This window comes from Amblyraja radiata, chromosome 1 (assembly GCF_010909765.2).
Source record: "Amblyraja radiata isolate CabotCenter1 chromosome 1, sAmbRad1.1.pri, whole genome shotgun sequence".
Taxonomy (NCBI): Eukaryota; Metazoa; Chordata; class Chondrichthyes; order Rajiformes; family Rajidae; genus Amblyraja; species Amblyraja radiata.
In genome coordinates this window covers 168167946-168179131 of record NC_045956.1, presented here as the reverse complement: position 1 = coordinate 168179131, position 11186 = coordinate 168167946, and the positions used below count along the sequence as shown (strand labels likewise).

General features: G+C 42.3%; 1 protein-coding gene and 1 non-coding gene across 4 annotated transcripts in view; both read right to left on the bottom strand.

Annotated features, from left to right (window-relative positions):
• Nucleotides 1-305: 305 nt before the first annotated feature.
• Nucleotides 306-11186, bottom strand: part of ptcd3 (pentatricopeptide repeat domain 3) — a 50948-nt gene continuing 40067 nt past the window's right edge. For 2 of the 3 annotated variants that reach the window (XM_033034904.1, XM_033034916.1), the window contains 5 exons: nucleotides 10676-10761; nucleotides 3259-3401; nucleotides 2788-2829; nucleotides 2503-2661; nucleotides 306-1884 (listed from right to left, as the gene is read on the bottom strand). In XM_033034904.1, coding sequence (XP_032890795.1) covers nucleotides 1803-1884; nucleotides 2503-2661; nucleotides 2788-2829; nucleotides 3259-3401; nucleotides 10676-10761 — 512 coding nt within the window. In that variant the 3' untranslated portion in view covers nucleotides 306-1802. The remainder of the gene's footprint in view (nucleotides 1885-2502; nucleotides 2662-2787; nucleotides 2830-3258; nucleotides 3402-10675; nucleotides 10762-11186) is intronic. The other variant, XM_033034894.1, reaches the window with a different exon arrangement.
• On the bottom strand, nucleotides 8980-9117 carry LOC116983589. The gene has a single exon (XR_004414749.1). It is a non-coding gene; the product is annotated as a small nucleolar RNA SNORD94 (small nucleolar RNA).

Genomic DNA, 11186 nt, shown 5'->3' with positions numbered 1-11186 from the left:
CAAGAGAGAGCTAGATAGGGCTCTTAAAGATAGCAGGGGATATGGGGAGAAGGTCATTATAGATGATGGTTCCCAGGAACTTAAAAGACTTACATATTTTAGTAATCTCAAACTGTTGGAAATAATCCATAATGCTTGTTTCTTGGAACTTAAAAGTTCCATAGTATTTCCATTTTATTTTGTAAATCTCCATTAGTAAAGACAACCTAGAGTGCTTCTGTATATGGTGTATAAAGGCAAAACAAATCAATTGTATTTATTCAAACAAATTAATTGGAGAATGGTTTATTTCTTTTATTTTTGTCAAACATCTCCACGTATTTAATTTAAATTTGTTTTTAATTTATACACTTCAATGATTTTAAATGTCAGGTTTATCAGCAATCAACAACATTCAACAGCGAAATAATTTACCTAGAGTTTGACACTTGCATGCTGTCAAAAGAACAAGGTGGTCTGGAGTAGGGCTTCAGACTCCTGTATCAAGTCTGGTCTCATTTTGTGGACCCTATTATGTAGGAAGGTTGTGTTGTTAGAGCTGGACCCAAACAGGCAAGTGACAAATAATCCATGATGTTTCAGACATGCCCTGGTTAGTTGTAGGGTTTCTAGCATCTGACTGGCTCTGGTAGCTACAATATTTATACAGCTTATCCAGTTGAGTTTCTGGTACTGATAATCTCCAGGGTATTGATGGCAGAGAGCAATAATAATGCTAATGAATGTAACAAGGTGGGGATAATGTTTTGTTGTTGTTTGCAATAGTCATTGCCTGGCCTTCCTGAATGGCCACCAAATCTTGGTGTATGCAAGGTACACAAAAATGCTGGAGAAACTCAGCGGGTACAGCAGCATCTATGGAGAATAAGGAAATAGGCAATGTTTTGGGCCGAAACCCTTCTTCAGTATGCATTTGTTGAACAAAAGAAAAGACAGGCAGGCATTTGAGTAGGTTGTTGGTGAACAGATATTGTCGGAGAACACTCTCCATGATAGAGAACAAACTTTTATTTGTTTGTTACCTCATTGAAACTTACAGAATAATGAAAGGGATAGAGTGGATGTGGAAAGGATATTGCCACTGGTGGGAGAGTCGAGGACCAGAGGTCATAGCCTCAGAATTAAAGGGCGCTTTTAAAAAAAAAGAAAGGTGAGGAGGAACTTCTTTACTCAGAGGATAGTTAATCTGTGGAACTCACTGAAGCCGCCGTTAGTGGATATTGTTAAGGCAGAGAAAGTCACGTCAATAGATCGGGTGTCAAGGGTTATGGGGAGAAGGCAGGAAAATGGGATTAGGTGGCAGAGATCAGTCATGATTGAACGGTAGGCTCGATGGGCCGAATAAATGTGTAGGAGCAGAATTAGGCCATTCGCCCCTTCAAGTCTATTCCACCATTCAATCATGGCTGATCTATCTTTATCTTTCAACCCCATTCTCCTGCCTTTTCCCCATGACATCTAATTACTAATTAATTTGGCCAGACGGATGCCAATATTTAACAGACCTTTGAATTTACCTCTTCCAACCAAGGAAAGGTCATTCACAGCATCCTTCCTTGAACTGTAGGTGCAAGTGTGTGTTCTTCATGTCATATTGCTTATTACCATTTCACACATCCTTAAAATGTAAATCATTTGCAGTTCTTCAGTTTATTTTTTCTTCATGCAGCCACACCTGTGCAAGTCAGTCATGTTCCACATGCTGTTCTGTACCACATTTGAAGCAACAATAAATACAAGGCCTCTCCTCAGTCGCCCATCGTGGATTTAGGAGACGGCATGCTGGATCCAAGACAACAAAGTTATTCGCGATCACTATCACTTTCACTGCTGCTGCTGCTACCACTACTACTACTGCTGGCATCCAGGTCATCCAGGGACCTCCTGTTTGTATGGGGAGAAATAAAAAGCACAATTACACTTTGTAAGAAGCATCAACTAGTTGAAGTTTACAGTAACAATTTGATTGTCCATCATCTAATTATTTGGAAATCCTACTCTTTGAAATCATAGAAACATAGAAAATAGGTGCAGGAGGAGGCCATTCGGCCCTTCGAGCCTGCACTGCCATTCAATATGATCATGGCTGATCATCCAACTCAGTATCCTGTACCTGCCTTCTCTCCATACCCCCTGATCCCTTTAGCCACATCTAACTCCCTCTTAAATATAGCCAATGAACTGGCCTCAACTACCTTCTGTGGCAGAGAATTCCAGAGATTCACACGCTCTGAAACTCATAGCAACCCCATCCACACCCTTAAAATACCAGGTACACGTGGAACTATTATAAAACTGTCTAAAATCTAAAATTGAAGTTGGGGTACTAGTAATAAAATCCAATATTTCAGAAAATCTCAGGCCAGCATCAAAGTCCCAAACATAGGAATTTTACTGCATTCTCAATGAAGCTTTCCAACACACGATGCAGAACGGGCCAGTCCAGGGATTAATACATGTTACAGGTGGATAAATCTAACTATTCCAAGGAGACAGGATTACCGTTCTTCTTCAGTCAGGTCGAAGTCAGTGGTCACCCTGTCCAAGAACTCTGCTATTGCAGGTAGGCTGAAGGAACCAGCAAGTTTCACCAAGTCCAGAGCCAAAGCCTTGTTGCTGCTTTCCTTCGCATGGTTCAGGAACTCATCTAGTAGACCTTTGCTGAGTAACAATGGGGAGATTGAAGACAATCCATAAAAACTCTTCTGTGAAATATCAGGACATAAGACTTCTATTTTGAATCTTACACATCATGATGACATAATCATTAACACAGAGACAGCTTACCTTGGAACTCTGTTATTTGCTTTAAAAAGTGGCAGCATCTCCCTAGAGTCAAAGATAACAAGTCATTGAACACAACACTAGCAAAACCACATATAGGTTAGTTTATTGTCACGTGTACCAAGGTACAGTAAACAGCGTTTGTTGCTTGCGAACCAGTCAGCGGAAAGATTATACATGCTTACAATTGAGCCATCCAGTGTACACGATAAATGGAGTATCGTTTAGTGCAAGATAAAGTCTAATAAAGTTCGATTTAAGATAGTCCGACAGTCTCCAATGAGGTAGATAGTAGCTCAGGACCGCGTTCTAGTTGTTGATTGAATAGTTTAGATGCCTGATAACAACCAGTAAGAAACTAGGTAATTCTGCTACAAGGCTGATTATGTATTATACAGAAATGAAGACATTCCATTTTAGCCATTATTACAAAGCAGCCTTTGTTAGGCATTAATTACTCCTCATAATATTTACCACGCATCTCGAGTCTTCCCTCCTCTCAGAATCAGAGCGGTCACTTTGCCCAAAGATGTAGCTGTCCATTGCAGGTTACGTTGCTGGGTCTGCTTATAGAGAGACATGATGTCCACGGCTGTGTCGGCAAAGGCTACTTGCAACTGTAACGAGATTAAATGGCTGATTTAATTTTGTGTAGAAAGTATACTGGGAATATCAACATCCTTCTGTACCACAATGAAGGGTTAACATAGAAAATAGGTGCAGGAGTACGCCATTCGGCCCTTCGAGCCAGCCATTCAATATGATCATGGCTGATCATCTAAATTTAGTACCTCGTTCCTGCATTTTCCCCATATCTCTTAATTCATTTAGTCCTAAGAACTAAGTCAAACTCTTTTGAAATTTGGGAAACAAGATTCTGCTTGAGATTTTGGTAGATATGACTAAAATTAACCAAATAGTTCATTGTTAGATAGGAGACCGTACTTCATGCTTGACTCGATATCAGGCAAACTTCCAAAGAATTCTTGCTATTGAGGGAGTGCAGCGTAGGTTCACCAGGTTAATTCCCGTGATGGCGGGATTGTCCTATGTGAAATTGAAATTGAATTGAAATAATTTAATTGCCACACAACCAAGGTCGGTGGTATTTGGGTTTCCAGCAGCGGTACAATAATAAAGAACACAACCACAATAAAAAATGTACACAAACATCCACCACAGCATTCATCACTGTGGTGGAAGGCACAGAGCTTGGCCAGTCCTCCTCCATTTTCCCCCTTGGTCGGGACCACCACCCTCCACAGCCGTTGCTGCGGGCGTCCAGATGGTAAGGGACAAAGTCAAAGTCAAGGTGAGTCCAGGATCGGTTCTTCCCAACCAGAGACCGCGGCTTCAGGCTGGTGTAGGCCGCAGGCCGGCGGTCAAAGTTGGAAGAATGGAGCGACTGGGCTTGTCTACGCTGGAATTTAAAAGGATGCGAGGGGATCTTATTGATACATATAAGATTATAAAGGGATTGGACACGCAAGAGGCAGGAAACATGTTCCCGATGTTGGGAGAGTGCAGAACCAGGGGCCACAGTTTAAGAATAAGGGGTAGGCCATTTAGAACGGGGATGAGAAAAACCTTTTCACTCAGAGAATTGTGAATCTGTGGAATTCTCTGCCTCAGAAGGCAGTGGACGCTGCTTTCAAGACAGTTAGATAGACCTCTTAAAGATATCGGAGTCAAGTAATATGGGGAGAAGGCAGGAATGGGGTACTGATTGTGGATGATCAGCCATGATCACAGTGAATGGCGGTGCTGGCTCAAAGGGCCGAATGGCCTACTCCTGCACCTATTGTCTATTTCTACTAAGGGCGGTCAATGAAGCCTCCGATTCTGTCCTTCTGCTTGATCTTTAGACTTGCTTTTAGACTAATCGTCACATGCCCATATCCGTGCTCGGTGGTTTCACCTTAATGTGAATCTAATTACTTGTTCCACTGTTCCTTTAGAGCCCTGATAATTGTGCCAAGACAATTCTATGCTATTCTGTTCCATGCTGCTGAAAGCATTGAGCATCATATCTGTTTATTGGTTAGTCTTCCACATGGTCATATAGTGTGGAAACAGGCTCTTCGGCCTAACTTGCCCATGTCGATCAACATGCTCAATCTACACTAGTCCCACCTGCCTGCTTTTGGCCCCATCCATGTACCTGTCTAAATGCTTCTTAAACATTGCAATAGTACCTGTCTCAACTACCTCCTCTGGCATGGATAGTCCAAGGGTCATCAAAGAGGCAGATAGTTGTTCAGCACTGCTCTCTGATTGTAGTAGGATGATTCAGTTGCCTGATAACAGCTGGGAAGAAACTGCCCCCGAATCTGGTGGTGTGCGTTTTTACACTTCTGCACCATGTGCCTGATGGGAGAGGGGACTAATCCTTGATTAGTCGCGAGGATTGGCTAGACTTCCCAAATTCCAACACTTCGTACTTATAACTTGTCTAGAAATATATCTTTATTGGCAACAGCTGTGTATTTTGGAAGCTGTGCGCTGTGTGCAGGGCCACTGATATTGCACGTAATGCTCCAAAATGGAATTGAATTTCTCTGCCTGTCTTTTGAAATATTATGAGGGAATTAATATCCACATCTATAAAATGTTTTTTTTTCAGGATTGATGAGGCTTCTATTTGGGCACTCTCACTTAGACCATCTGCAACAAAGCATAAGGTTTCCAGAGAGTTCAGTCTGTAAACAGGTTAGGCTCATGGAATTACCGATGGAATCTTGAGCAAAGTACCAGAGGAACTCAGCGGGTCAAGCAGCATTTGTGTAGGGAACGGCTAGGGTGTGATTTGTCCTTTATTATGCTCAACCTCTCCCTATAGCTCAATCTCTCGAGCCCTGGCAACATCCTAGTAGTTTTTTCTGAACCGTTTCATCACTAACCACATCCTGGACCTAGAACTTCCAATCCACACTTGCTCTATTAGAATGAAAATTAAACAATTTTTTTTTTAACTTCACCACTTGCTCACCTGCCATTATCATCTCCAGTTTATAACCATTTAACCATATAACAATTACAGCACGGAAACAGGCCATCTCGACCCTTCTAGTCTGTGCCGAACACGTATTCTCCCCTAGTCCCATATACCTGCGCTCAGACCATAACCCTCCATTCCTTTCCCGTCCATATAACTATCCAATTTATTTTTAAATGATAAAAACGAACCTGCCTCCACCACCTTCACTGGAAGCTCATTCCACACAGCTACCACTCTCTGAGTAAAGAAGTTCCCCCTAAACTTCTGTCCCTTAATTCTCAAGTCATGTCCCTTTGTTTGAATCTTCCCTACTCTCAGTGGGAAAAGCTTATCCACGTCAACTCTGTCTATCCCTCTCATCATTTTAAAGACCTCTATCAAGTCCCCCCTTAACTTTCTGCGCTCCAAAGAATAAAGCCCTAACTTGTTCAACCTTTCTCTGTAACTTAGTTGCTGAAACCCAGGCAACATTCTAGTAAACCTCCTCTGTACTCTCTCTATTTTTCAAACAATCTCCCCTCAATTTTTTCCACCTTTGTTTTTGGATACATCCATCTCTGTGGAGGACATTTTCCCATCTGTGCCGAACATGATGCCAAGACCAACTCGTCTATCTGCAACTAATCCATGTCCCCACCGTAACCAAAGGTACACAAAAATGCTGGAGAAACTCAGCGGGTGCAGCAGCATCTATGGAGCGAAGGAAATAGGCAACGTTTCGGGCTGAAACACGAAGGAAATAGTAAAGGAAATAGGCAACGTTTCGGGCTGAAACACGAAGGAAATAGTAAAGGAAATAGGCAACGTTTCGGGCTGAAACCCGAAGGGTTTCGGCCCGAAACGTTGCCTATTTCCTTCGCTCCATAGATGCTGCTGCACCCGCTGAGTTTCTCCAGCATTTTTGTGTACCTTTGATTTTCCAGCATCTGCAGTTCCTTCTTAAACACTCCCCACCATAACCATGTGCCTATCCAAAAGTCTCTTAAATGCCACTGTTGTATCTGCCTCCCCCACCAACACTGCAGCGCATTCCAGCAGCCAACACCTTCTGTTAAAAAAGTCTCCTTTAAAACTGCCCCTTTTACCTTAAAGCCATTCCTTCTAGTATTTGATATTTCCACCCTGTGAAATAGGTTATTTCTACCCCATCATAATTTTATGTACTTCTCAGATCTCCCCTCAACCTCCAGCATTCTAGAGAAGACAATCCAAGCCTGCAGTTAATCCCCTCTACTCCTGGCATCATTCCAGTAAACCTCCCCTGCACTCCCTCCAAAGCCTCCTGTAAAAGGGTGACCAGAACTACACGCAATACTCCAAATGCGGCTTAAGCAAAATCCTATCAGATTCAACTTTAATTGTCATTGTCAGTGTACAGTACAGACAACGAAATGCAGTACCCGAAATCTACAGTGCCCTCCATAATTATTTGCCTCTGAACTGCACAATTTGAGATTTGTAAAAGGAAAAAAAAAATCACGTGGTTAAAGTGCACATTGTCAGATTTTAATTAACATTTTTACACATTTTGGTTTCACCATGTAGAAATTACAACAGTGTTTATACATAGTCCCCCCATTTTAGGCACCATAGTGTTTGGGACACAGCAATGTCATGTAAATGAAAGTAGTCATGTTTAGTATTTTGTTGCATATCTTTTGCATGCAATTACTGCTTGTAATCTGCGATTCATGGACATCACCAGTTGCTGGGTGTCTTCTCTGGTGATGCTCTGCCAGGCTGTATTGCAGCCATCTTTAGCTAATGTTTGTTTTGGGGGCTCGTTCCCTTCAGTTTTCTCTTCAGCATATAAAAGGCTTGCTCAATTGGGTTCAGATCGGGTGATTGACTTGGCCACTCAAGAACGGACCATTTTTTAGGTTTGAAAAACTCCTTTATTGCTTTAGCAGTATGTTTGGGATCATTGTCTTGCTGTAGAATGAACCACCGGCCAATGAGTTTTGAGGCATTTGTTTGAACTTGAGCAGATAGGATGTGTCTATACACTGCAGAATTCATTATGCTACTACCATCAGCAGTTGTATCATCAATGAAGATAAGTGAGCCAGTACCTTCAGCAGCCATACATGCCCAGGCCATAACACCCCCACCACCGTGTTTCACATATGAGTTGGTACGCTTTGGATCTTGGGCAGTTCCTTTTCTCCTCCGTACTTTGCTCTTGCCATCACTCTGATATAAGTTAATCTTCATCTCATCTGTCCACAAGACCTTTTTCCAGAACTGTGGTTGCTCCTTTAAATACTTCTTGGCAAACTGTAACCTGGCCATCCTATTTTTGCGGCTAACCTGTGGTTTGCATCTTGCAGTGTAGCCTCTGTATTTCTGTTCATGAAGTCTTCTGCGGACTGTGGTCATTGACAAATCCACACCCGACTCCTGAAGAGTGCTTCTGATCTGTCGGACAGGTGTTTGGTGATTTATCTTTATTATAGAGAATTCATCTGTCATCCTGGGCCTACCAGTCCCTTTGCGATTAGTAAGATCACCAGTGCTCTCTTTCTTCTTAATGATGTTCCAAACAGTTGATTTTGGTAAGCCTGAGGTTTGGCTGATATCTCTAACAGTTTTATTCTTGTTTCTCAGTCTCATAATGGCTTATTTGACTTTCATTGGCACAACTTTGGTCCTCATGTTGATAAACAGCAATAAAAGTTTCCAAAGGTGATGGAAAGACTGGAGGAAAGACTAGGTGCTGAGATCTCTCTTATACCTGGATTAAGGAGGCAATTAAACACACCTGAGCAATTACAAACACCTGTGAAGCCACGTGTCCCAAACATAATGGTGCCCTGAAATGGGGGGACTATGTATAAACACAGCTGTAATTTCTATGTGGTGAAACCAAAATGTATAAAAATGTCCTTTATTAAAATCTGACAATGTGCACTTTAACCATGTGATTTTTTCTATTACAAATCTCAAATTGTGGAGTATAGAGGCAAATAAATAAATGATGGGTCTTTGTCCCAAATATTATGGGCACTGTAGATTCTTGATTAATACAGGTGTCAGTGGTTATGGGGAGAAGGCAGGAGATTGGGGTTAAGAGGGAGAGATCACCTATGGTTGAATGGTGGAGTACACTTGATGGGCAGACTTGATTTAGCACAGGGATGGCTTTAATCAATTTTAGGCAGTACTTTCTTCAGGTGAAATCACACTCGTAACTTTCGCCGGCTCAGATCAAGGCGTTTTTCTCGTATGGACGCCTCTCAAACAGCCCACTACACGCAAGCTGAGTGAGAAACGGCCACACTCAGCTCCCATCCTTCAGCTGAGGTCCGTACCCCTGCGCCAATCATCATTGCCGGCAGAGACTGTTACGTGGGGCTATTATACAGTGCTCTCCATAATGTTTGGGACAAAGATCCATCATTTATTTATTTGCCTCTGCACTCCACAATTTGAGATTTGTAATAGAAAAAAAAAAATCACATGTGGTTAAAGTGCACATTGTCAGATTTTATTAAAGGCCATTTTTATACATTTTGGTTTCACCATATAGAAATTACAGCTGTGTTCTTTATTAAAATCTGACAAAGTGATGTGTGAAACTGCCCATGTTACTGAGAGTAGTTTCAGCAAGAGATCCTTCTTACTGTTGCCGTTTTGGCTGGAAAGTTTAATCGGCATGGTGGGGCAGTGGTGGACTTGTCGCCTTCCAGCACGGGAGAGCCGGGTTCGATCCCGACTGTGCGTGCTGTATGAATGGAGTTTGTACTTTCTCCCAGTGACCTTCATGGGTTTTTCCTCTGAGTGCTCTGGTTTGCTCTCATGCTCCAAAGGCGTACAGGTTTGGACCTCAAGGGGTCCAAATGACAATAAATTGAATTGTATTGTAATTGTATTGTTTGTAGGCTAATGGGCTTTGGGAAAATTGTAAATTGTCCCTAGTCTGTGTAGGATAGCGTTAGTGTGCAGAGATTGCTGGTCGGTGCGGACTTGGTGGGCTGAAGGGCCTGGTTCCGCGCTGTATCTCTAAACTAAACTAAATTCCCAATTCTGTGCTAACTGGACAAACTAAAGCCAAGTCCACCGATATGCTCAGCATGGTTCAGATCGCTGGTTTTATTACTGTTGGGTCTAGGCCACAATTTCCCATGAATGGAGGATGATCACCACCACGAATGACATAGCAGGCGACCAGCAGTCACATAGAGAAACTCCAGTAGTAAATAGCACCCGATCAGTATCACATACATTTCAATCAGCTTGCAGATCATCCACTTTCACTATTTTAATTGACAACATCTCATAAAGTATTCCTCTGTGCTTATATAATGAGATGTTCATCAAAAATATGACACCGTAGTTATTGCTACACAGTTTGAGAATTATATTAAAGGCACACAAATAGTGGATGTGGAGAGGATGTTTCCACTAGTGGGAGAGTCTAGCACAGCCTCAGAATAAAAGGATGTAGCTTTAGAAAGGAGATGAGGAGGAATTTGTTTAGTCAGAGGTTGGTGATGATGTGGAATTCATTGCCACAGACGGCTGTGGAGTCAATGGAGATTGGCAGATTTTTTGATTAGTAAGGGTGTCAGGGGTTATGGGGAGAAGGCTGGAGAATGGGGTTGAAAAGGAAAGATAGATCAACCATGATTGAATGGTGGAGTAGATATGATAGGCCGAGTGGCCTGATTCTGCTCTTATCACATGAATTTATAACATGAACATCTACAGAGGTCCCACATTGTAGAGCAACACTTCCATGGACCACCCCTGGGGCTGCACAGTAGAGGAGAAGTAGAGTTGCTACCTTAGTGCCAGAGACCCAGATTCGATCCTGACTGGGTCAAGTGGCTTAATTCTGCTGCAATAATGTATGAATCTATAAATGTCAATGATCTCAGGGACTTTCCTTACCTCTGGACTGTGTTTGTCCCGACCCATTAGCTCCAGCACTTCCTCCACAAGGTCCTGCTTGTTACCATGACCAAGCCGCTTAATGTCTGTGTGGGAAAAATAAGGAGACTTAGAAACAATTTATTTGTCGTTGTTTACGACCCAAAATATTTTACAACCAATGAAATAGAAACATAGAAAATAGGTGCAGGAGTAGGCCATTCGGCCCTTCGAGCCTGCACCGCCATTCAATATGATCATGGCTGATCATCCAACTCAGTATCCTGTACCTGCCTTCTCTCCATACCCCCTGATCCCTTTAGCCACATCTAACTCCCTCTTAAATATAGCCAATGAACTGGCCTCAACTACCTTCTGTGGTTTTAAACTGGGAAATGGGAAACAAAACAGCTAATTTGTACACAGCAAGCTCCTAGAAACAGCCATAGGGTAACGAGCAGACAATCTGCTTCACAGATGTTGAACGAGCAGTGAAAATTGGAGAGGGTTCTTCAAAAGGTCGATGTGAGAT